Consider the following 27,282-nt stretch of genomic DNA (forward strand, 5'->3'; position numbering starts at 1 on the left):
ATCACCATCATACACGAAGTATGGTAATAGAACATGTCTAATCAGTCTGTCTAATTGACAGACATTGATTAATCTAAAATGGCAAGAATATAATTTGATTAATTTGTTAAATCCAAATATTTATTATGTGTATTAACCTTAACTGCTATGCATTAGCCTACATGTTGTCCTCCCTCCATCCAGCCAACCAGATGACAAAGGGGGTTATCTACTTCAAAACACTGTTCTACCGCTCCATCAGTTTTGAGGTTATTGTTTGTACCAACCCAACCCCAGCTGCCTGCGAAGTGCATATACCCCATACTTGAAATGCAATGTTTTTATAACACAGATAATTTGACTCTGTACGCTGGTGCGATCTTGCATATAGGGCTGTGTTCTAGTACATCTGTGCACACAGTTAGACCCGAGCTGTACTGTATGTAACAAAATAATGTACCCAGTAAAGAGATGGCTAAATGTGCCTTCATAAGCACAGCTGTTGGTGTCTAAAAATACTGATTAAGTTTGTTAGAGCACTCTTAAAAAGATGATTGTTAAGGAATCGTGAAGAGATGGCTAAAACAGTGCTTAAATTAATCAATCATGGATGAAGGCCATCAAATAAAAAAATGTCCATCAAGAGAAACTAAATTTAACAGGTAGTGAAAATATAAATATTTACTTTCATTTCCCCACCTCTTAACTGTGTTTTTCTCATGCTGGAGACAAGGCAGTCTGTCCTTCTTGCTCTGCTTACTCGCAGGTCTGTCAGCACATTTAATAATACTGGAGAAGGCACTATCAACACTTGTAGGTTGCCAATGGTAAGCCTTGTGTTCTATACTGAACAAAAATATAAATGCAACATACAACAATTTCAACGATTATACTGAGTTAGAGTTCATATCAGGAAATCAGTCAATTGAAATGAATTCATTAGGCCCTAATCTATGGATTTCACATGACTGGGCAGGGGCACAGCCAAGGGTGGGCCTGGGAGGGCATAGGCTGACCCACTGGGGAGCCAGGCCCAGCCAATCAGAATAAGTTTCCCCCACAGAAGGGCTTTAATACAAACAGAAAAACTCCTCAGTTTCATCAACTGTCCGAGTGGCTGGTCTCAGACTAAACCACAGGTGAAGAAGCCGGTGAACGTGAACTGCGGTTGTGAGGCCGGTTGGCCGTACTGCCAAATTCTCTAAAACGACATTGGAGAAAGCTTATGGTAGAGAAAATAACATGAAATTATCTGGCAACAGCTCTGGTGGATATTCCTGCAGTCAGCATACTAATTGCACGCTCCGTCAAAACTTGAGACATCTGTGGCACATTTTAAAGTGGCCTTTTTATTGTCCCCAGCATTAGGTACACCTTTTGTAATGATCAGATTGTTTAATCAGCTTCTTGAAATGCCACACCTGCCAGGTGGATGGATTATCTTGGCAATGGAGATATGCTCACTAACAGGGATGTAAACACATTTCTGCACAACTTTTGAGATAAATAAGCTTTTTGTGCATATGGAACATTTCTGCGATCTTTCATTTCAGCTCATGAAACATGGGACCAACACTTTACATGTTGTGTTTGTATTTTTATTCAGTATAGATGACTGGACTACAGAGTGGGAGACAAATCTCTACACTCTTGATGACTCTATTCATATCAAGGCGTCTGTAACTGGCCAAGCCACCAATGAGTTGCCATGCCAACTGCAAACAATCCCATTCAATACCCCTTCATTTCTGGCCACGGGTAAAGTCATAGGAAGCACCCACGTACATCTTTTCCATCAATCTCAATTTCTTCCTCTTTCCTTGCCATGATTTAATTTATTTTTCTTTGTGATGTGGACTGGTTTCTCTCCAGTTGCTTTGTAGATGGCAAAATGCATGTCTCTCTGTCTGACTTCAGCTTCACTAGAGAGGACAGCAGAACTGCAAATTCTTCTGGATGCCTTCCGCTTTCAAACATGGACATATCAAAAGTGAGATTGTAAAATCATTTGTGAAAAAAGTCACACATTCCTAACATCATATACTGTATCTGTGGTGGCCTATCAGTAAAGATCCATGGCCATAGTTATCACTGCTACTTGTTGCCTTGTTGTGTTGCAGGTTTATATTAGCTGTACCTTGAGAGCAGCTTTTGCATCTAGCCCTATAACTGCTGTCAACAAAGCCTACACATATAACTCGTCTATATCCAGGTGAGGGGGAAGGTACAGTATGGAGGTATTTTTAGCATACTGTAGCCTACATGTGTACATTTATTTATTTTGATGATCCATGAAATACATGTAACCAGAACAGAAATAAATATTTGCATCATTTAGGAATTTTCACCAAGTACAGTCCCCTGTTGTGAAGTGTTACTTATGGACATTTTGCCACAATGTCTCCATTGCATCAGATACCAGAAGCCTCATGCTGGGACCTGCAATCATAAGAGCCACAGTTCAAGGCTCTGAGACCGTAGACAGACGCACAATGGAGCAGTGTAAGTACAGTGCACCGAGGGGCTTTTCTGTCCATGTGTTCAAAGTCAGGTTTATATAATGGCTTGGTTTTTCCCAGTAAGCATGGTTGTGAACGTATCTATTGAGTTTCTCCAGTGATTTGGCTATTTTGTTAGACTGGTTTAACATGCTTTAGTCTTTCATTACACCTGTCATAGCGGACATATTAATTGACCCATCATGCATTCCTTTATTGCAATGGTTTATAACGGCAACATGTTTGTCATTTCTGCAAGAATCTGTGAAAGTGGTGTTTAATAAATCAAAGGCAGCAGTCTGGCATGGTTGATCTCATCTCTCATGGCTATTGTGGCCACAGCATTACTGTGCAGCTTGCTGCTTTTGAGCAACAGAAAGAGCCTTCTAAACTGCACAGAAGTAAAAAGTATTATTTTAACAAGTCCCTGCACCCAAAACTTTCGTAATGTGTTTATCTTGAGAAAACAAACCATCATTATTAAGAAATGTGCATACTACTTTAATATTTACACAAATGTGTCTCAAAGGAGAAAAGGCAGTTTATCATAATGACTTAATTGAATTAAAGTTTTTTAATCCACCAAAAAACACTAATTCACGGTGTTAAATAACACTATGTGAGAACAATATTTTTTTGTGAACAAACGTTTAATTTTGACGTTATATAGTTGGTAGCAACAAAGTCGACTACGAAATCCACAATGCAACGCTCTATGGGCTAGCTAGCAAACGTAGCTACGCAAAATAATACCAAAGACAATATCAGCATGTAACGTAGCTCTAGTTAACTGTAAAATCGTCTAAAAACTACACTATCAATTTAAGAGTCTAAGATCTCACCATGTTCAACCTGCAGATCGATGTGCCTCACAGAATGGAGTATAACATTCGCAACGGCAGATATACTTTTGAGATGGGGAAACGCGGACCAAGCTACACATTCTGGGCAATTCTGTGACAAGACGCGCTCTCATTGAAGGAGTGAATGGGAGTCTATTGGGCACTAGCTAAAAAAAAATCTTATATAAATTCGTGCTAATGTATATTTGGCAACAGCACCATGCAATGCACCCTGGACTAGAGGCAAATAGGAACAATATGCTAGACCATTCGTCAAATTACAAATTTCTCGAGGTAGAAATATCGCAAAAATGAGCCATCACTCATTCGAAAGAAGACATCCTCCCGAGTTGACGTCGGCCAGTATTACAGTCTGACATGTATGAGCGACATTTTCGCGATCTAAAAGTTGGATTCTTATTAATTTCCAGTGTAGTGAGGGACTTTACCACAGTGCTACGTAATACCGGCCACGTCTGCCTGCTTGAACGCCAATAACTCGGATACACATGAAAAGACCCAGGGAATCGATAGAACACCACTCAGATGCACCCCCAAAAAATATAACATTCAAAATGGGCGAACCTTTCCTTTAAATCACACATTTGGGGCCAGGAAATGAACATGAGCTGGTTTCCCAGACCCACATTGAGCCTACTTGAAAATAAATACAGTAACGTTAGATTTAACAGGAATGTCCGCATTACCAGACCCAGATTATTTTCCTTTGAGCCGCAATCATTCCGCACACATTTTGGAATGGTCAGAGATGATCAGCCTTTGAGCCTCAATCATACATTTTGTTTAGTGCATTAATCTTATTACAGGGCCTTCTGCCCACTCCACACAGCTACCTAGCAATTTGTAGACAAATATGGTATTTGACAAGGCAAAAAGCTTTTTATTACACATGTTCCAGTTTTCAATATAAATACATAAAAAAAAAAGGGTTAAAACATTTACACGGACTTTCAAAAAATAATTACATCATAAAAAAAGTACAATTATAACTTCCATTCAGTAATGTCACATATGTAAAGGGCACTGTAAATTAAGTGGCTTTGTTCAACCAGGGAATGGTCTGAGACAATTACTGGGCACTTCTTTTCAAGGACACAGATGCAGACTAGCAGATAGGAGCAGTCCTAGCCCTGAAAATAAATTAGATATTTTAGATAAAGCATTGACTCAATGGAGCAGTTAACAATAGTTTCACTATTTAGATTACTCACGTTCAAAGACAACCACAAACGGTATAATCATATGAGTAAGACTTTGGTTAAAAGATGGGACATTTTCTTAATGGGTTTAAGAGAATCATGTATGAATTGTAGATACCTTGGGTAGGCATTCAATTTAGTAATTTTGAAATTGTAATAACTCCTCTTCTTCTTGAGTCTTCTCCTGTCTGGTAGGAGCTATACAAAATGTTCAAATAATGAAATTGTCAGGATTATCATGTTTACATATAAATAATGGTGCAGTAAGGAAATACAGTAGATTGGCACACATAATCTCTCAGTATTTTAGTGCTTAGTTTGTTAGCTGTGTTCCAGTGTGGTAGTCAGCTGGTCAGTTTAGCACGATTATTAAATTGGCCAGCTGTGTAGCTAGTTTATCCAAATAATTCATTTGTGGATTGAATGAACAGTGTAAAGTCCATTAGCAGAAGTTGTGGTTAATGCATATATAGTTAGGAGGAAAGTAATATCTGTGATTCAGTTGTAGGTGAAATTGTGCACTATTTTCTAGTAAGATAAATGATCAAATGTAGGTTCTCACCCTTTCCTCTTCTGAAAACAATATAATAAGAACAGCACAATAAGTATAACTGCAAAAGATAAAGAATCAATCATGAGTCCCCTGTATGATCTTCAAATGGTCAAGAGAAAGTGTAATACAAATCTGATAAACATGGTAACATTAGAAAGTCAGCAGTTTGACTAGGCCTACTAGTGTAACAGATCAAATAATGTGAAGGAAACTCTTGATGGGTCACAGAAGGGAATGTTTTCCCCAGTACAGTATACAGCAAATAATCCAGTTTAGTTAGAACACATCCTTACTACATCAGGCACGTGAGTGCGTCCGCCTGTTGATTTTGTCCATCCACACTAGACGCGATCAGGACACCAGGTTGAAATATCAAAACAAAATCTGAACTAACTATATTAATTTTGGGACAGGTCGAAACACATGAAACATTCATGGACACTTAGCTAGCTAACTTGCTGTTGCTAGCTAATTTGTCCTGGGATATAAACATTGGGTTGTTATTTTACCTGAAATGTACAATATCCTTTTTTTTTTGCTGGATCTTTGTAGAATTGAGTCACATTGTGTGTTCTCTACTCCAACAATTAATCCACAGAAAAAAGGGGAAACCTTGTTAGTTTCTAGTGTTAGATTCTGTGTGAAACTTGGAACATTGTAATATGCAGAAACATATATAAAGGACTGAAAGGGACTGGTTTTACATCAGAAGTTAATGGTTATCTGTAGGAGACAGATGGCTTTGAAATGTGTTGGGTGGACGGGAGGAAGTCACGTGATTGCTATAGGGAAAGCGGATGGACATCTGTGGATTAGGCGAAGGAGGGGGTCAGGTCAGATCCCCTGAAGTGAGAAATTATGGTTTATTACCCTCTTCCTGTCGAACCATAAGATGTAAGGATCGGAGAAAAGGAGGAGTGCCTAATGTGGAGTATATATATATATATACACAATTTGGTGGTAGAAACATGTTTGTCTGAATCCAGCTGTATCGACACTTTGGGAAGAATTAAACTTGGTTAAGCTTCTCTAGTGTCCGTGAGTTATTTACTCTGAAAATTAGAACCTAATACTAGTAATATGTCCTTGTTCAGTCTTCTTCTGTGTATTTTATATAATGGTTGGCAACCAACTTTAAGGTGCATTACCACAACCGACTGGTGTGGACCTCATTCATCTTTTAGTCACCCCCGTGCGTATATGCTCCTAAAAACCAATTAAGAAATGGAGGTGGCGGGACTTGCAAGAACCAAGTTCTATTTTAGTGCCTGGCAACACAGATGCTCGTTCACACATGCAAGTAGTTTGGATGAAATTATAGACGTTATTCAATGTCTAAATGTATTTATCAACACTCGCACATGCAACCTGGGCGGTGTGGTCAGCATGTTAAACTCAAAAGCCTATTGGACAAATTTTTAACAGACATCTCTCACTCTCATTTGTGATTGTTTCAAATGATGTATTTCTTACCTGTGACTATGACTATGCCGATGCCGATGCCGATCACCCTTCCCATGGCTGCTGCATTCCCTGAAAGAGAGTCAGTATTGTTTGGCCAAATGTGAGCTGGAAAAATCTATAACGACAAAATACTAATCACTTGAATAATCTTACTTGTAGCTGCGTTGATGTCATGTTCACCAATTTCATGATGCCTCCCTGAAACTGCAAATACAAAATTATATAATCATGGATAGGGAGTGAAAGTTATTACCATGTCTAGACTCTAGAGAAGTCTAACATAGATGATTCAATTGATCATCAAGCCCTTGATTACACTGGGCTAGATTTACTTGGATTTGCTCTACCTTGTATAGTGGGTGGAACAGTCGATGTTATTGATGCTGATTTCAAAGGAATGTCATTGACATCTATGAAATAGAAATGCAATGGTTATTATGTGTTGCACCTTCATGCAGTGCTGTCATTTTTGTTTATATGTGTACACCTAGTGCTATGGCCACTGATGCAGACCTTTGGAACATCTACATTTTAAAAAGTTGAACAAATCCATGTAATATAGCCTACACCATCACAATCAATCCATTATTTATTTTAGACAGGTCTACAGGAACATGATATGAAGAAAATGTAGTATATTCAGAAGAACAGAATAGCATACTCTGACTTGTCCTCATGTTAAGTCGTGATCTGGCTATGCCATATGACTGTGGGTGAGACTACTGTAGTTAATTTAGCAGACAAGATTTGCTTTATATTCCGTGGCATTATTTTATAGTATGAAGAATACAATTGAACGTAGCTGAAGATAAACAATATTTTCTCAATGATTTGAGGGATTTGCAACTATTCTGTGTTGAGTGGTTTAAGAAACAAGTCCTCTTACAGTTGAAGTCGGAAGTTTACATACACCTTAGCCAAATACTTTTAATTAAACTCAGTTTCACAATTCCTGACATTTAATCCTCGTAAAAATTCCCTGTCTTAGGTCAGATAGGATCACGGCTTTATTTTAAGAATGTGAAATGTCAGAATAATAGTAGAGAGTGATTTATTTATTTCATCATATTCCCAGTGGGTCAGAAGTTTACATGCAATCCTACCAAATACTAATTGAGTGTCTCTAAATTGTTTAACCTGGGTCAAATGTTTCTGGTAGCCTTCCACAAGCTTCCCACAATAAATTGGGTGAATTTTGGCCCATTCCTCCTGACAGAGCTGGTGTAACTGAGTCAGGTTTGTAGGCCTCCTTGCTCACACATGCTTTTTCAGTTCTGCCCACAGATTTTCTATGGGATTGAGGTCAAGGCTTTGTGATGGCCATTCCAATACCTGGACTTTGTTGGCATTTTGCCACAACTTTGGAAGTATGCTTGGTGTCATTGTCCATTTGGAAGACATATTTGCAACCAAGCTTTAACTTCCTGACTGATGTCCTGAAATGTTGCTTCAATATATCCACATAATGTTCCTTAATCATGATGCCATCTATTTTGTGAAGTGCACCAGTCCCTCCTGCAGCAAAGCACCCCCACAACATGATGCTGCCACCCCCGTGCTTCATGGGTGAGATGATGTTCTTCGGCTTGCAAACCTCCCCCTTTTTCCTCCAAACATAACGCAGGTCATTATGGCAAAACAGTTTTATTTTTGTTTCATCAGACCAGAGAACATTTCTCTAAAAAGTATGATCTTTGTCTCCATGTGCAGTTGCAAACTGTAGTCTGGCTTTTTTATGGCGGTTATGGAGCACTGGCTTCTTCTTTGCTGAATGGCCTTTCAGGTTATGTCAATATAGGACGTGTTTTACTGTGGCTATAGATACTTTTGCACCCGTTTCCTCCTGCATCTTCACAAGGTCCTTTGCTGTTGTTCTGGAATTGATTTGCACTTCTCGCACCAAAGTGCCTTCATCTCTAGGAGACAGAACGAGTCTCCTTCCTGAGCGGTATGACGGCTATGTGGTCCCATGGTGTTTATACCTGCGTACTATTGTTTGTACAGATGAACGTGGTACCTTCAGGCGTTTGGAAATTGCTCCCAAGGATGAACCAGACTTGGAGGTCTACAATTTTTTTCCTGAGATCTTGGCTGATTTCTTTTGATTTTCCCATGATGTCAAGCAAAGAGGCACTGAGTTTGAAGGTAGGCCTTGAAATACATCCACAGGTACACCTCCAATTGACTCAAATTATGTCAATTAGCCTATCAGAAGCGTCAACATAATTTTCTGGAATTTTCTAAGCTGTTTAAAGGCACAGTCAACTTAGTGTATGTAAACTTCTGACCCACTGGAATTGTGATAGAGTGAATTAACTTCTTATGGATGGGGGGCAGTATTTAGTAGCTTGGATGAATAAGTTTCCCCAAAGTAAAACGGCCTGCTCCTCAGTCGCTAATATATGCATATTATTATAAGTATTGGATAGAAAACTCTAAAGTTTCTAAAACTGTTTGAATGATGTCTGTGAGTATAACAGTACTCATGACAGGCAAAATCAAAACAGGAAGTGAGAAATCTGAGCTTGGTATGTATTCAACAAGGTTCCCATTGAAATCCCTGAGATATTAATGTTGCACTTCCTAGGGCTTCCACTAGATGTCATCAGTCTATAGAAATTTTAATGAGACTTCTGTGTTGTGGGACTGAATGAGAGCAGAATCTCAGGTGAGTGGCAGTCAGCCATTTTCTGATCACGCACATTCCTCATGGTATACACTTGCGTTCCATTGCTCATCAAGACAAAGGAATACTCCGGTTGAAACTTAATTGAAGCTATATGTTAGAAACATCCTAATGATTGATTCTGTACTTAGTTTGAAATGTTTCTTCGACCTGTAATAACTTTTTGAAGTTTTTGTCCGACGTAACGCTGACCAGAATGAGCGTTTGGATATGTATACCAAACGCGCTAACGAAAGGAGGAATTTGGACATAAATAACGGACATTATCGAACAAAACAAACGTTTGTGGACCTGGGATTCCTGGAGTGCTTTCTGATGAAGATCATCAAAGGGAATATTTATCATGTAATTTCTTGTTTATGTTGACGCCAACATGGCGGCTATTGTGACCAATTCTTCTGAGCGCCGTCTCAGATTATTGCATGGTTTACTTATTCCGTAAAGTATTTAAAAAAAAAACAATTTAAAATCAGACACAGCGGTTGCATTAAGGAGAGGTATATCTATAATTCCATGTGTATAACTTGTATTATAATCTACATTTATGATGAGTATTTCTGTTGAATGATGTGGCTATGCAAAATCACTGGATGTTTTGGGAACTAGTGAATGTAACGCACCAATGTACAGTTCATATTTATCAAAATATGAGTTTATCAAACAAAACATACATGTATTGTGTAACAGCAGTCCTATGAGTGTCATCTGATGAAGATCAAAGGTTAGTGATACATTTTTTCTCTTTGTGCTTTTTGTGACTGCTATCTTTGGCTGGAAAAGATGGCTGTGTTTGTCGTTTGGTGGTGACCTAACAATCGTTTGTGGTGCTTTTGCTGTGAAGCATATTTGAAATCGGACAAAGTGGTGGGATTAACAACAAGACAACCTTTAAAATGGTATAAAATACATGTATGTTTGAGGAATTGTAATTATGAGATGTGATGTTGAATTTGGTGCCCTGCACTTTCACTGGCTGTTGACATATCGATCCCTTTAACGGGATTGCAGCCATAAGAAGTTAAGTGAAATAATCTGTCTGTAAACAATTGTTGGAAATATTACTTGTGTCATGCACAAAGTAGATGTCCTAACCGACATGCCAAAACTATAGTTTGTTAACAAGAAATTTGTGGAGTGGTTGAAAAACTAGTTTTAATGACTCCAACCTAAGTCTATGTAAACTTTCGACTTCAACTGTATATGCTTAATTTAGAGGTATTTATTCCATCTGAGAAATTGCCAAGAAACTGAATCTTTCAACAGAACAGCGCAAAAGGGCTCTAACCAGAATAGAAAGAGTGGGAGGCCCCAGTGCACAACTGAGAAGAGGACAAGTACAGTGTCTACTTTGAGAAACAGACGCCTCACAAGTCGTCAACTAGCAGCTTCATTAAATAGTACCAACAAAACACCAGTCTCACCATCAACAGTGAAGAGGCGACTCTGGGATGCTGACCTTCTAGGCAGAGTTGCAAAGAAAAAGCCCTATCTTAATCTGTTTTATTTGGCCAGTCTGAGATATGGCTTTTTCAATGCAACTCTGCCTAGAAGGCCAGCATCCCGGAATCGCCTCTTCACTGTTGACGTCGAGACTGGTGTTGTGTGTACTATTTAATGAAGCTGCCAGTTGAGCTCTTGTGAGGCGTCTGTTTCTCAAACTAGACACTATGTACTTGTCCTCTTGCTCAGGTGTGCACCGAGGCCTCCCACTCTTTCTATTCTGGTTAGAGACAGTTTGCTCTGTTCTGTGAAGGGAGTAGTGCACAGCGTTGTACAAGATCTTCAGTTTCTTAGCAATTTCTCACATGGAATAGCCTTCATTTCTCAGAACAAGAATAGACTGATGAGTTTCAGAAGAAAGGTCTTTGTTTCTGGCCATTTTGAGCCTGTAAGCAAACCCACAAATGCTGATGCTCCAGAGACTCAACTAGTCTAAAGAAGGCCAGTGTTATTGCTTCTTCAATCAGCACAACAGTTTTCAGCTATGTGTTGGTAAAATTATGATTCAATGACTGAACAAATCATTTTAAATGGAACTGTAACTAAGTAAACTTATACTCTATTTTATTATATCTGATTAACAAGATAGGATTGTGTGACACGGACAAGGAGTAATTAAAGTTAATGAACACCATTCCGACTAGGAAGAAACTAATGGGTTGTGGACTGTGTAAACACATAAGGTCATTAACCTATGGTTGAACCTACAGAACTGAGCTATGGGGTTTTTAGATAAGACAGTGAGTGCATTCCTAAGTTCTCTGTTAATTAGAACTGTCAGCTCAGTGGTGATCGATAATGTTGAGGGGTCAAAAGTTACCTGGGAGTGTGTTAGTAAGTTTGAGGTGAAAAGTTAATTCTCTTTGTCCCGGTCGAGAGGGCATTCTGTTAAAGCAATGAAATGACGTCATGATTTGTATATAAACTCCCACTGAAGTGGGAGCGCGCTCTGAGAATAAATTCTGTTACCTATTATTAAAAAGACTGGTCTCCGTCTATTTTATGCAAACAAGAATCTTACAAATTCTCATAAAATAGATTGAGGGTTTTCAATTAATGAAAGCACATTGGCATAATTAAATTACAGTAACACTATGCTACCATATTTGCAAAATGGTTCTCTAATGATCAATTAGCCTTTTAAAATGATACACTTGGTTTAGCTAACACAGCGTGCCACTGGAACACAGGAGTGATGGTTGCTTATAATAGGCCTCTGTACACCTATGTAGAAATTCCATTAAATCTTTCGTTTCTAGCTACAATAGTCATTTACAACATTAACAATGTCTACACTGTATTTCTGATCAATATGATGTTAATTTTTTTTTAAATGGACAAAAAAAAAAAATGCTTTTCTTTCAAAAAACAAGGAAATGTATAAGTGACCCCAAACTTTTGAACGGTAGTGTATGCCAGTTAGGCTCTACACCTGTTGTAAAGCTGATTAATGTGCTTAATTTTAAGAATGTATTTGGCCACTTACCAAAACATATAGGCCTACATGAGGTGTGCGACTATGATATTAAAAAGTTGCAGTTTCTTGCCTTACTGCACATCATTCACAAGTGATATGCTAATATTGTCACCCATCAGACTGTTCTTGATTTAATCTCGTCTTTACATACAGTGCATGCGGAAGTATTCAGACCCCTTGACATTTTCCACATTTTTGTTACAGCCCTATTCTAAAATGGAAATATTTTTTTCCATCTACACACAATATCCCAATATGGGGCGGCAGGGTAGCCTAGTGGTTAGAGCGTTGGACTAGTAACCGGAAGGTTGCAAGTTCAAACCCCCGAGCTGACAAGGTACAAATCTGTAGTTCTGCCCCTGAACAGGCAGTTAACCCACTGTTCCTAGGCCGTCATTGAAAATAAGAATTTGTTCTTAACTGACTTGCCTAGTTAAATAAAGATATGACAAAGCAAAAACAGGTTCAAATGTTTTGCAAATGTATAAAAAATAAAACTGAAATCACATTTTCATAAGAATTCAGACCCTTTACTTTGGCAGGGATTACAGCCTCCAGTCGTCTTTGGTATGATGCTCCAAGCTTGGCACACCTTTATTTGGGGAATTTCTCCCATTCTTCTCTGCAGATCCTCTCAAGCTCTGTCAGGTTAGGTTGGATTGGGAGTATAGCTGCACAGCTATTTTCAGGTCTCTCCAGAGATGTTCAATCGGGTTTAAGTCCGGGCTCTGGCTGGGCCACTCAAGAACATTGAGACTTGTCCCGAAGCCACTCCTGCGTTGTCTTGGCTGTGTGCTTAGGGTCGTTGTGCTGTTCGAAGGTGAACCTTCACCCCAGTCTGATCCTGAGCGCTCTGGAGCAGGTTTTAATCAAAGGATCTCTAAATTTGTGCCGTTCATCTTTCCCCGGATCCTGACCCGTCTCCCAGCCTCTGCCGCTGAAAAACATCCCCACAGCATGATGCTGCCACCGCCATGATTCCCCTTAGGGATGGTGCCAGGTTTCCTCCAAACGTGATACTTGGCATTCAGGCCAAAATAGTTAATAGTTAGTATAGTGTGGGGGCTGTGCTTTGGCAAAGTGGGTGGGGTTATATCCTTCCTGTTTGGCCCTGTCCGGGGGTGTCCTCGGAGTGGGCCACAGTGTCTCCTGACCCCTCCTGTCTCAGCCTCCAGTATTTATGCTGCAGTAGTTTGTGTCGGGGGGGCTAGGGTCAGTTTGTTATATCTGGAGTACTTCTCCTGTCCTATTCGGTGTCCTGTGTGAATCTAAGTGTGCGTTCTCTAATTCTCTCCTTCTCTCTTTCTCTCTTTCTCTCTCTCGGAGGACCTGAGCCCTAGGACCATGCCCCAGGACTACCTGACATGACTCCTTGCTGTCCCCAGTCCACCTGGCTGTGCTGCTGCTCCAGTTTCAACTGTTCTGCCTTATTATTCGACCATGCTGATCATTTATGAACATTTGAACATCTTGACCATGTTTTGTTATAATCTTCACCCGGCACAGCCAGAAGAGGACTGGCCACCCCACATAGCCTGGTTCCTCTAGGTTTCTTCCTAGGTTTTGGCCTTTCTAGGGAGTTTTTCCTAGCCACCGTGCTTCTTCACCTGCATTGCTTGCTGTTTGGGGTTTTAGGCTGGGTTTCTGTACAGCACTTTGAGATATCAGCTGATGTACGAAGGGCTATATAAAATAAATTTGATTGATTGAATTTGATTAAATCTTGGTTTCATCAGACCAGAGAATATTGTTTCTCATGATCAGTCCTTTAGGTGCCTTTTGGAAAACTCCAAGCGGGCTGTCATGTGTCTTTTACCAAGTATTGGCTTCGGTCTGGCCACTCTACCAGGCCTGATTGGTGGAGAGCTGCAGAGATGGGAGAACCTTCCAGAAGGACAACCATCTCCACAGAGGAACTCTGTCAGAGTGACCATCAGGTTCTTGGTCACCTCCCTGACCAAGGCCCTTCCCCCCCCCCCCCCGATTGCTCAATTAAACCGGGCAGCCAGCTCTAGGAAGACTCTTGGTGGTTCCAAACTTCCTCCATTTAAGAATGGAGGACACTGTATTATTGGGGACCTTCAATGCTGCAGAAATGTTTTGGTACTCTTCCCCAGAACTGTGCCTCGACACAATCCTGTCTAGGCGCTCTACGGACAATTCCTTCGACATCATGGCTTGGTTTTTGATCTGACATGCACTGTCAACTGTGGGACCATATACAGACAGGTGTGCCTTTCCATATCATGTCTAATGAATTGTATTTACCACAGGTGGACTCCAAGTTGTAGAATATGTCATAGCAAAAGGTCTGAATATTTAGGTAAATAAGCGATTTCTGTTTATTTATTTTTTTTAAACTGTTTTTGCTTTGTCATTATGGGCCATTGTCTATAGATTGAGGATAAAGCTGTAACCTAACAAAATGTGGAAAAGGGGAAGGGGTCTGAACACTTTCCGAATGCACTTTATACTAAATAATGTGTGAAATTTGTTTTGATTCATAATGGACCATTATCACGCATCAAAACAGGGGCAGGGGAAAACAATACATGTTATTGATGCACGTATAGCGGACGCTAATAGAGGACGCTTTTCCTGTGCCAGCCAGGTAGGCTATACTTCTGTTGCTTTTCTTTACAATGTGCTTAATATTAGGAAAGTTTAAATAAATAGTAGGCCTAGCCTATAGAAAGCTGATGGGATCCTATTTTTAAGAGGCCATCACTCGGTTTTCTCATGCATTTGCATAGCCTATAGAAATGTTAAGCAACATGCTCTCATGAAGTGTTTAATTAGATTTTCGATTACATTTGCATTGATCGTTCTGCCCCTGAACAGGCAGTTAACCCACTGTTCCTAGGCAGTCATTGAAAATAAGAATTTGTTCTTAACTGACTTGCCTGGTTAAATAAAATAAATAAAAAATGTCAGTGATTAGAGGGACAATAGAGTGCTGAGTATCAGACAGAGTTTGGAAGGCTACTAATGACGATCAGCAGCATCAGCGCTTGGAGAAGCCTAATTACTGTGACTAAACGGTCAAGTGGAATTTGGCTGCCGTCATGACTCGTGATCGGCAGTAATACGGTCACCATAACAGCCCTATGTACACTAATGTTAACATTAAAATAATCACTTGAATTAGCTTACTTGTAGCTGTGTTGGTGTCATGTTCACCAATGCTATGATGCGTCCCTGAAACTGCAAATGATTATATAATCATGGATAGGGAGTGAAAGTTATTACCATGGTCTAGACTCGAGAAGTCTAACAGTTGATTCAATTGATCGTCAAGCCCTTGATTACACTGGGCTAGATTTACTTGGATTTGCTCTACCTTGTATTGTGGGTGGAACAGTCGATGTTGTTATTGATGCTGATATGGTTGTTGGTTTCAAAGGAATGTCATTGACATCTATGAAATAGAAATGCAATGGTTATGTATTGCACATTCATGCATACACCACTGTTACATGTTACACAGAGGGATTTAAATAAGAAAGATCAATGACAATGTTCCTTATGGTGCAACCCACTGGGCACGCAGTTGAATCAACGTCATTTGTCAACCTATTGTGACATGGAATCTCTGAAAACACGTTTACCAAAAGGAGTCACTGTTCAAGCAGCAATCGTTGAACTGTGGCTTCACATTTTACTTCAATATACCTCTTTAGTTAAGTTAATGGCATGACATTGAATCAATGACGTTGATTCAAACATACCATTTTACTATCAACATTGAAAGGTGAAATAAAATATGTCTAGTCAAATATTAAATTAATAATAATTTCAAACACCCAATATTGACTATAGACCCTTTTCCAGTACACGACACACTGTCGTCATGCACAGATGCTCACGACACTTGGCGGCAGTAAGAAATCCATTGCCATCTGCGCCCATTCAACAGCCTAAATTTAGGTTTTTATTACTTCTAAACAAAATGTTGGGGTTCTGATCCGCTTACAATTACATCTTGATTCTTGCTTGAACAGTCTAATATTTTTTGGTTGTGATCTTTGCAAAATAATTGCAGCAGTTGTTAGCTGGAATGGTAACGCTCATTGACATTGGCTAGCTTTTGCTACAGCCTAAGAGCCATTTTACTGGTTGAAGTGTTTTTTTTTGTGTTTTTTTTAAAAGTATAATGCAGTTGATTTGCAATGATGACAAACATTAAGCAGGACATTCATACGAGCCTTAAAATCCAATTATAATCCAAAAGTAGTGTGAAATGCACTCATAAGCAACATGTAAAGAGGCTTTTTTTTTGCTGCCGTTCTATAAGAACTGCATGTTCTGCCGCCAACTTCCGTACATTGCCCTCGTGCAGCAATGTTTGCAAACACAGAAAGGGGTCTATAGGACGGAAAAGAGTTAACATTTCTACATGGAATTTTCTATGCAAATTTCAACAAACATTGTTCTGACGATTATGTTGAAATTTGATTGATGTAACAACCTGTTAGTCAAGTAATTAATTGTATTTAAGTTGAAGTTTTAGCTCAATTGCAATGCTTACAACACTGGTTGGAATAACAAACAGTACTGGTTGATGACTTTTTGCAAATCCAAATGCGTTTTCCATGTCACTCACAATAGGGTGACAAATTACATTGAAACAACGTTGATTCAACTAGTGGATGCCTGCAGTGTCTAGATGTAGGGTGTTGGCAGATCATTTATCAAACATAAATGGAATCCATACCTTTGCATGCAGGAGGGAATGAGTTGTATTCACCATCTTCTTCACACTCAATGGATATGTTTCCAATGAGGGTGTAACCTTCATCACAGGAATACTGTATGACATCCCCATACTCTGGAAACTGTTTGTCAGGCTTCTCTGAGATCATGCCATTCATTATATCAATAGGTTCTTCACAAGTTACCACTGAGGGAGACATACATGGGTGCATTATATTTGTTAGTGCTGAGCGAACAACCAAATTATAATTTTTGGGCTATTAAACTACTAATTGACCGAAGTCTTTTGTGAGCCAGATTCGCTGTTTCTCTAGACCGAAACCAAATCGTTCACAATAGAAATCAAGTCGAGGGGCAAATCGCAATTGCATGCATACTCCTTGCATCTCCTAATTGAACATTCACCATTTATCTCTAAAATAATAATAGAACGCAAACCAGACTCTAAAAAGCACTAATCGTTCAGCAGTAATTGGTGTTCTTCATTCAAACAAGTTCAATGCCTAAGATGTCCAAGGTGTGTCAATGGGAACTGTAAGATTTACCTTCACATCTTGATCTTCCACTCCAACCTGTGGCATAACACTGCCTGTAACTTGATCCCTGAACTTGATAGCTAGAGGTGGAGAGAGCATGTGTGTGGGAGGGGGGTGGTCTTGCATTGAATCTTTGTGCAAAATAATTCCCCACATACTATGATGATACATCAGATATTGAAGCATACTCACCCTTTATCACAAATTGCTCTTGCTGATGCACCAAAAAGCGTCCCTTCCTTAAACTCATATGTCAAATGTGGCATCTCCTTGGGTGCACCGCAGTCCTTCTCTGAAATTAATAATCAGCGAAGTAATGGAAGCATTAAAACAGTCAACCAACAGTAAACACTCAACAATCGCACTTGACAGAAGAGGGGCTAGTATTTTGCCGCCTACGTTTGCAGATTAATTCCAGGGTGCTCCACTCTCCACTCGTGCAGGTGATGCTTTCAGATCCTTGCGCTTTCATGTAGCCGTTGGTACATTGAAACAATACTTCCGAGCCCTCCGGAAAATCGTTCTTTAGGAGCGCATCATTCGTTAGAACGACATTTTGATTTCTCTCCACTTGTGGTTTGGGACATTCAGCTGCGAGGATATGATACAGTAAAATAGGTAAACTCCACACACAGACAGAATTACGTTAGCCAGTTCAAGTTAGCAACGTATGTAGCTAGCTAAGCAAAACTTTTTCAGGTAAAACTTCTATCAAACTTATCTAGGAAAGGGTTACCATGGCTAGAAACACACTCACAATTTCCACTTGTTATAAAGATAAGGCATATCAAGCACTTGGTCCATGAATTTGAATAAAACATTTTAAAGTCGAATTTATGTGAAGACAAGTCAGTGTCTCGACCTAACAATTTCTCTCTATTCTTGTTGAGTATCTATCTATAGCTGACTAATCAGTCCCAGACCATCGACGACTTCAACAGTCTGTTGATGATCATTTCACTTTATAGCAGCTGTGCTGGTCTTGACGTAACACCACGCGCAGCGTGCCCCTCCCGGGCCAGTGACGTACCGTGGTGAGTTAATCTTTGTTACTCATTTCTTTGGACACGCCACACCTCTATAGATTTCAATGCCAAAGTCTAGCCCAGTTGCTGACTAATTCACTACGCAAACACCATATAAAATCATTTGTATCTGAATAATTCATTGGAGACCGAAAAAACGAAGTGAAACGCACTCTGAGACCATCAAGACCCATTCTCACCCCATTGGCCCTTGGTATAAAGTCTAATAATAATAATAATAATACATTGAAAGTAATAACCTAATAATACATTATAGTAATACATATTTATAATAAATAACTAGTAATTAAATATAATATCCCAACGTGGAAATGTGGGTAATATTTGATTGATATGTTGATCAATGACATTTCAACCAACCTATTCACCCATTTAAAATTCCCAATGTGTTATCACTATATGCTTTTGGCCATCTAAAAGCAAAACAAAATTCCAATGAAAAAACGATCACATTTTTGGTTTAGTTGTCATCTAAATGTGTTATCACACTGTGCTTTCAACCATTTGAAAGCACAACAAAGTTCAAATGGGAATACAATGTCAGATATGTTGTATTTATTTTTACTGTGCTTCATCTAATAGCACATACTGTAGTGCAAGTGATCAGTGCTGTTTGAGATTCTGTGCCAATTATTATAACAATTGTGAAGATCTCCACAGACCTGCCACCTTGCATACTATCCAACCTGGTCTCAGCGCAAAACATATTATATTTTGTTAAGTACATGCTAAGTAGGTATAAAAGTAGATAAAAGTAGTAAGTAGTAGTAAATCTGCTAAATTGCTGAAGTTGTCCATGATGAGATTCAAACACGCAACCTTACGGGTTGCTAGACGTTTGAGTGTTCGAATCTCACCACGGACAACTTTAGAATTTTAACTAATTAGCAACTTTGCAACTACTTAGTGAGTTAGCTAACCCTTCCCCTAACCCTAACCCTAACCTTAACCCTAACCTAATGTAGCATATCATACTAAAGTAGTCGAACATAGCATATCATACTGTATTAAACAGTGGTGGACGTTGCTGTTTAACATGCGGGAGGATGATTTTTTATTAGCATGATTTTTTCTATTACATTATATTGGATGACTGTCTTTCATATTCCATTCACCCAGCTCAATGTAACATTGATAGATTTAGGCTACTACATGATACTTGAATTTTGCCTATACCCATCATGAGGTTGCTACAACCTAGCCTATGTACGATATTTTACAACGTAGGTGCACAGCTTGAGAGAAATTTTAATAATCAAGGTGACAGACACATTCAATACCACCTTGCATATTCTTGCCTGCATGTAGCTGATCTAGGGTGTAGTCATTCGTCCAACAGTTGCAAACTAGAGTTTCTATTGGACAAAGGCATGTTTATCCCCGTTTCATTCCGTTTAAGAAACGGTTTTCAACAGAATTGGCGGAATGAATACACTCATGATCACAAACAAAAACAGTTCACATTCATATCAGCCACATACAAACAGCATGATCCCTTTCATCATTAGATAATTTCTTCTCGCATCAATGCACTCTTCTCCTCTCACCTTTTCACTTTGCTTGTGGACTCCAGTGCAAAACACATCAGCTGTCTATGACCAGGCAAAAAAAACTTTCCAAGCCAAACCATTATATCACAACCGTTAAACGCCACACACAGCCTACATCGTTGTCACCATATTAGCTAAAGTCTAGTCAACATAGCTACTAGAACTAAAGCATTAGTAAACCCGCTACAATCATGCAGTACAGTGTACAGTTAGCAAGCAGTTTAGCAGTTACACTGGCGAGCCTCGGTGGCAATAAATTAATAAAACCAAAAGTATCATGGCGCCGGGGGGGGATTGCTGCTGTCTTATCAGCTCATAACCAACCATGCTTATTTATTTTTTTGCGTTGTTCATAACTTGTTTTGTACATAATGTTACTGCTACAGTCTTTTATGACCAAAAAGAGGGACATCAGAATTGCGATTACTCACCTCAAATTGGACGAAGACTTTTTCTTCAATGAGTTGGAGGGATATACTACAGACACCCGACCAGGCCCAGATCCCCGTCATTCGCCGGAGAAAGACACTGAGATTTCGCAGAAAAAGATCAGGATGCCTTGTGAGAATCAGGCGACGAGTGGCTAATCTACCTTTGCCTTCCGTCCTGCTAGCTAACTATTAAATCACTGGAAAATAAATATGATGAACTGAAAGCCCGAATGTCCTACCAATGAGACATTAAAAACTGTAATATCTTATGTTTCATCGAGTCGTGGCTGAACGACGACATTAAGAGCATACAGCTGGCAGGTTATATACTATCGGCAGGATATAACAGCAGCCTCTGGTAAGACACGGGACGGGGGCCTATGCATATAGGTAAACAACAGCTGGTGCACGATATCTAAGGAAGTCTCGAGGTTTTGCTCGCCTGAGGTAGAGTATCTCATAATAAGCTGTAGACCACACTATCTACCTAGAGAGTTTTCATCTGTATTTTTCGTAGCTGTCTACATCCCACCACAGACTGATGCTGGCACTAAAACCGCACTCAAAAAGCTATAAGCAAACAGGAAAACGCTCATCCAGAGGCGGCACTCCCAGTGGCCGGGACTTTAATGCAGGGAAACTTAAATCAGTTTTACCTCATTTTTATCAGCATGTTAAATGTGCAACTGGAGAAAAAAATTCTAGGCCACCTTTACTCCACAGACAGAGACGCGCACAAAGCTCTCCCTCGCCCTCCATTTGGCAAATCTAACTATAATTATATCCTCATGATTCCTGCTTACAAGCAAAACATTTAAGCAGGAAGCACCAGTGACTCGGTCTATAAAAAAGTGGTCAGATGAAGCAGATGCTAAACTACAGAACTGTTTTGCTAGTACAGACTGGAATATGTTCCAGGATTCTTCCAATGGCATTCAGGTGTACCCATCAGTCACTGGCTTTATCAATAAGTGCATCGAGGACGTCGTCCCTACAGTGACTGTACGTACACACCCCAACCAGAAACCATGGATTACAGGTAACATTCGCACTGAGCTAAAGGGTAGAGCTGCCGCTTTCAAGGAGCGGGACTCTGACACGGAAGCTTATAAGAAATCCCACTATGCCCTCTGACGAACCATCAAACAGGCAAAGCGTCAATACAGGACTAAGATTGAATCATACTACACCGGCTCCGACGCTTGTCGGATGTGGCTGGGCTTGCAGACAATTATAGACTACAAAGGGAAGCACAGCCACGAGCTCCCCTGTGACATGAGCCTACCAGACGAGCTAAATAACCTCTATGCTCGCTTCGAGGCAAGTAACACTGAAACATGCAATATAGCATCAGCTGTTCTGGAAGACTGTGTGATCACGCTCTCTGTATCCGATGTGAGTAAGACCTTTAAACAGGTCAACATTCACAAGGCCGCAGGGCCAGACGGATTATCATGACATGTACTCCGAGCATGCGCTGACCAACTGGCAAGTGTCTTCACTGATTTTCAAGCTCTCCCTGTCTGAGTCTGTAATGCCTGCGTGTTTCAAGCAGACCACCATAGTCCCCTGTGCCCAAAAACACCAAGGTTACCTGCCTAAATGACTACCAACACATAGCACTCACGTCTGTAGCCACGAAATGCTTTGAAAGGCTGGTCATGGCTCACATCAACACCATTATCCCAGAACTAAAGGACTAAAGGAACACCTATTTGAGAATGCTATTCATTGACTACAGCTCAGCGTTCAACACCATAGTACCCTCAAAGCTCATCACTAAGCTAAGAACCCTGGGACTAAACACCTCCCTCTGCAACTGGATCCTGGACTCCCTTACGGGCCGCCTCCAGGTGGTAAGGGTAGGTAACAACACATCCGCCACGCTGATACTCAACACGGGGGCCCCTCAGGGGTGCGTGCTCAGTCCCCTCCTGTACTCCCTGTTCACTCATGACTGCACGGCCAGGCACGACTCCAACACTATTGTTAAGTTTGCTGATGACACAACAGAGGTAGGCCTGATCACCGACAACGATGAGACAGCCTGTAGGGAGGAGATCAGAGACCTGACGTGTGGTGCAAGGACAACAACCTCTCCCTCAACGTGATCAAGACAAAGGAGATGATTGTGGACTACAGGAAAAGGAGGACCGAGCACGCCCCAATTCTCATCGATGGGGCTGTAGTGGAACAGGTTGAGAGCTTCAAGTTCCTTGGCGTCCACATCACCAACAAACTAACATGGTCCAAGTACACCAAGACAGCCATGAAGAAGGCACGACAAAACCTATTCCCCCTCAGGAGACTGAAAAGATTTAGCATGGGTCCTCAGATCCTCAAAAGGTTTTACAGCTGCAACATCGAGAGCATCATGATAGGTTGCATCACTGGATGGTATAGCAACTGCTCGGCCTCCGACCGCAAGGCACTACAGAGGGTAGTGCGTACGGCCTAGTACATCACCTGGGCCAAGCTTCCTGCCATCCAGGACCTCTACACCAGGCGGTGTCAGAGGAAGGCCCTAAAGACTCCAGCCACCCTAGTCATAGACTGTTTTCTCTGCTACCGCATGGCAAATGGTACCGGAGCACCAAGTCTAGGCCTAAGAGTCTTCTAAACAGCTTCAACCCCCAAGCCAAAAGACTCCTGAACAGCTAATCAAATGGCTACCCAGGCTATTTGAACCCCCCCCCCCCCCCCCCCCCCCCCCTATGCTGTGGCTACTCTCTGTTATTATATATGCATAGTCACTTTAATAATTCTACCTACATGTATATATTACCTAAATTACCTCGACACCGGTGCCCTCGTACATTAATTAGCCCCGCTATTGTTATTTTTATCCATTACTTTTTTTAGGTATTTTCTTAAAACTGATTTGTTGGTTAAGTAAGCATTTCACTGTAAGGTGTTGTATTCGGCGCATGTGACAAATACATTTGTTTTGAAAGCTTACCTTGACTTCCAGTGTTGGATAGCCATAGCCAGCTAGGTAACGTAGCATCCCTCTCTGTTAAAACTGGGTGTTTGAGTAGGCTCTATTAGCTAGCTGCATTCGCTAGCTAAGTAAGTGAAAGTGGAAAAAAAACGAAACATCTCTCTCTCTCTCTCTGCTTCTCCTTAATTTTTGAATAAATTAATTTCTTCAAAACAGTTGAACTTTTGCCTACTCACCACATGTAATGCACTGCAGCGCTAGCTAATTGTAGCTTGATTGGGATGTCAGTTCATGCTGCAAGAGCTCTGATAGGTTGGAGGATGTCCTAATTACTTTGTAAAACTATGGAAGGGGCTGAGAACCACAAGCCTCCTAGGTTTTATATTGAAGTCAATGTACCCAGAGGAGGACGGAAACTAGCTGTCCTCCAGCAACACTGTGGTGCTACCGTACATATTTCTGTTGAGGCTACTGTACAGTGTGTTTTAATCAATTATTTGGTGATGTGAAAATATTTAATATAATAATTTTTAATGTTTCACCATTTTGTATTTTTTCACTGAGGAGGATGGTCCTTCCCTTCCTCAGAAGGGGAATGTCGAATGTAATATATCATACTAAATGGGTCATAGCAAACTGGTGCGATCAAGATGTAGGATACTATATGTCCTACAATTCGTATTATATTGTACAACCGCTATGTAATGTAACCTAACGTAAGTAACATATCATACTAAATGGAGTGGCACCAATTTTTGTCAAATATAATACGTTTTGCTCTGAGACCAGGTTGATTAGCATTTGAAGGTCGCAAGTCTGTGGAGACCTTCACAATTGCTTTAATAACCTACACAGAATCTCAAACAGCATTGCTCAATGGCGCTTTGATATAATCTCAACTGCAATCCAGGTCATTTTGTTGTGCTATTAGATGACGCACAGGATATCACATTAAGTTTTTGTATAAATACAAAATATCTGACTTTCTATTCCCATTTGAACAGTGACAACACATTAAGTTTTTCTATAATGACAAAATATATGACATTGTATTCCCATTTGAACTTTGTTGTGCTTTTAAATGGTTGTTAGCGCAGTGATAACACATTTAGACGACAACTAAACCAAAAATCAGATATTGTTTTTCCATTAGAATTTGGTTGTGCCTTTAGATGGCTAAAAACATATAGTGATAAAACATTGGGAATATTTAAATGGGTGAATAAAGGTTTAAATGTCATTGATCAATGTCTCAACCAAGTATTACCCACATTTCCACGTGGAAACAACGTGATGTACCCAGTGGGATATTATAATTATTTATTAATGATTCATTATAATTATGTAAAACGATAATTTATTATTAGGTTATTACTTTCAAGGTATTATTATTATTAGGCTTTATACCAATGGGGTGAGGCGTGGGTCTTGATGGTCTCAGAGTGTTTCACTTTGTTTTTCAGTCTCCTATAAATTATTCAGATACACTCATTTTTTTATTGAACCTTTATTTAACTAGGCGAGTCAGTTAAGAAAAACGTCTTATTTATAATGACAGCCTAGGAACAGTGGGTTAACTGCCTTGTTCAGGAGCAGAATGAAAGATTTTTAAGCTTGTAGATTCGATCTAGCAACCTTTCGGATACTAGTCCAATGCTCTAACCACTAGGCTACCTGCTGCCCCAATGGTGTTTGCGTAGTGAATTAGCCAGCAAATAGTCTAGACTTTGTCATTGAAATCAATAAACAGAGGTGTGGTCTGTCCAAAGAAATGGAATGAGTAACAAAAATTAATTCACCCCCATAGGTCATTGGCTTGGGGAAGGGCAGAGCATAGTTGTATATGGGGCAGAATCACTGTTAGAACCACTGTGCTGTTACATCAAGTGCAAACACAAACGTCCTAAGGGTTGCGTATTCGAATCTCATCACAGAAAACTTTAGCATTTTGCAACTTCTCACTACTTTTTATCTACTTTTCAACTAACCCTTTAACCTAACTCCTAACCTTAAACTTAACCCCTAACCTAACGTAGCATATCATACTAAAGCCGTCAAATATAGCATATCATACTAAAACAGTTGAATATAATATATTACACTAAATGGATTAACTAACATGCTAAGTAGCTGCACAGAAGCTAGAAGTTGTAATTAGCTTAAATGCTAAAGTTGTCCATGATGAGATTCGAACAAGCAACGCATGGGTTGTTAGATGTTTTCCTTAACTACTGTAACCTACTGTTTTATGTAACGTACCAAACATAACATACAGTGGGGCAAAAAAGTATTTAGTCAGCCACCAATTGTGCAAGTTCTCCCACTTAAAAAGATGAGAGAGGCCTGTAATTTTCATCATAGGTACACTTCAACTATGACAGACAAAATGAGAAAAAAAATCCAGAAAATCACATTGAAGGATTTTTAATTAATTAATTTGCAAATTATGGTGGAAAATAAGTATTTGGTCACCTACAAAAGTTTATCTCAATACTTTGTTATATACCCTTTGTTGGCAATGACAGAGGTCAAACGTTTTCTGTAAGTCTTCACAAGGTTTTCACACACCGTTGCTGGTATTTTGGCCCATTCCTCCATGCAGATCTCCTCTAGAGCAGTGATGTTTTGGGGCTGTTAATGGGCAACACGGACGTTCAACTCCCTCCAAAGATTATTCTATGGGGTTGAGATCTGGAGACTGGCTAGGCCACTCCAGGACCTTGAAATGCTTCTTACGAAGCCACTCCTTCGTTGCCCGGGCGGTGTGTTTGGGATCATTGTCATGCTGAAAGACCCAGCCACGTTTCATCTTCAATGCCCTTGCTGATGGAAGGAGGTTTTCACTCAAAATCTCACGATACATGGCCCCATTCATTCTGTCCTTTACACGGATCAGTCGTCCTGGTCCCTTTGCAGAAAAACAGCCCCAAAGCATGATGTTTCCACCCCCATGCTTCACAGTAGGTATGGTGTTCTTTGGATGCAACTCAGCATTCTTTGTCCTCCAAACACAACGAGTTGAGTTTTCACCAAAAAGTTATATTTTGGTTTCATCTGACCATATGACATTCCCCCAATCTTCTTCTGGATCATCCAAATGCTCTCTATCAAACTTCAGACGGGCCTGGACATGTACTGGCTTAAGCAGGGGGACACGTCTGGCACTGCAGGATTTGAGTCCCTGGCGGCGTAGTGTGTTACTGATGGTAGGCTTTGTTACTTTGGTCCCAGCTCTCTGCAGGTCATTCACTAGGTCCCCCCGTGTGGTTCTGGGATTTTTGCTCACCGTTCTTGTGATCATTTGGACCCCACGGGGTGAGATCTTGCGTGGAACCTCAGATGGAGGGACATTATCAGTGGTCTTGTATGTTTTCCATTTCCTAATAATTGCTCCCACAGTTGATTTCTTCAAACCAAGCTGCTTACCTATTTCAGATTCAGTCTTCCCAGCCTGGTGCAGGTCTACAATTTTGTTTCTGGTGTCCTTTGACAGCTCTTTGGTCTTGGCCATAGTGGAGTTTGGAGTGTGCCTGTTTGAGGTTGTGGACAGGTGTCTTTTATACTGATAACAAGTTCAAACAGGTGCCATTAATACAGGTAACGAGTGGAGGACAGAGGAGCCTCTTAAAGAAGAAGTTACAGGTCTGTGAGAGCCAGAAATTCTGCTTGTTTGTAGGTGACCAAATACTTATTTTCCACCATAATTTGCAAATAAATTCATTACAAATCCTACAATGTGATTTTCTGGATTTTGTCTGTCATAGTTGAAGTGTACCTATGATGAAAATTACAGGCCTCTCTCATCTTTTTAAGTGGGAGAACTTGCACAATTGGTGGCTGACTAAA

The 27,282-nt window shown here is 40.1% G+C and overlaps 1 protein-coding gene and 1 long non-coding RNA gene across 8 annotated transcripts; one reads left to right on the plus strand and one right to left on the minus strand.

Annotated features, from left to right (window-relative positions):
* The first annotated feature begins 1,538 nt into the window (after positions 1 to 1,538).
* LOC110494465 lies at positions 1,539 to 4,089 on the plus strand. The gene is made up of 3 exons (XR_002469280.2): positions 1,539 to 1,969; positions 2,100 to 2,191; positions 2,395 to 4,089. It is a non-coding gene; the product is annotated as an uncharacterized LOC110494465 (long non-coding RNA).
* Positions 4,090 to 4,204: 115 nt separating this feature from the next.
* Positions 4,205 to 18,472, minus strand: im:7151449 (complement decay-accelerating factor, GPI-anchored). Of its 7 annotated transcripts, none has more exons than XM_021569539.2 (13): positions 18,226 to 18,472; positions 17,868 to 18,059; positions 17,661 to 17,760; positions 17,478 to 17,548; positions 16,934 to 17,119; positions 15,560 to 15,637; positions 15,373 to 15,423; positions 6,904 to 6,966; positions 6,710 to 6,760; positions 6,566 to 6,625; positions 5,102 to 5,112; positions 4,658 to 4,737; positions 4,205 to 4,470 (listed from the first exon to the last, which is right to left on the minus strand). In XM_021569539.2, exons 1-13 carry the CDS (start codon positions 18,287 to 18,289, stop codon positions 4,446 to 4,448), a joined length of 1,032 nt encoding a protein of 343 aa, XP_021425214.2. In that variant the 5' UTR covers positions 18,290 to 18,472; the 3' UTR covers positions 4,205 to 4,445. The 7 variants fall into 7 exon arrangements, with proteins under 7 accessions (XP_021425214.2, XP_021425213.2, XP_021425215.2 ...); XM_021569538.2 differs by having other exon boundaries at positions 5,102 to 5,150; XM_021569540.2 differs by lacking the exon at positions 15,373 to 15,423 and having other exon boundaries at positions 5,102 to 5,150.
* Positions 18,473 to 27,282: the final 8,810 nt, after the last annotated feature.

The sequence above is a fragment of the Oncorhynchus mykiss genome, chromosome 17 (assembly GCF_013265735.2).
Source record: "Oncorhynchus mykiss isolate Arlee chromosome 17, USDA_OmykA_1.1, whole genome shotgun sequence".
NCBI classification, from domain to species: Eukaryota; Metazoa; Chordata; class Actinopteri; order Salmoniformes; family Salmonidae; genus Oncorhynchus; species Oncorhynchus mykiss.

Coding starts and splice junctions, on each gene's coding strand:
- im:7151449 (XM_021569539.2), bottom strand. CDS start 18,289: ATGTTTTATTCAAATTCATGGACCAAGTGCTTGATATGCCTTATCTTT. Junction 18,060..18,225: donor CTTTATAACAAGTGGAAATT/GTGAGTGTGTTT, acceptor ATATCCTCGCAG/CTGAATGTCCCAAACCACAA. Junction 4,471..4,657: donor AAATTGAATGCCTACCCAAG/GTATCTACAATT, acceptor ATTTATTTTCAG/GGCTAGGACTGCTCCTATCT.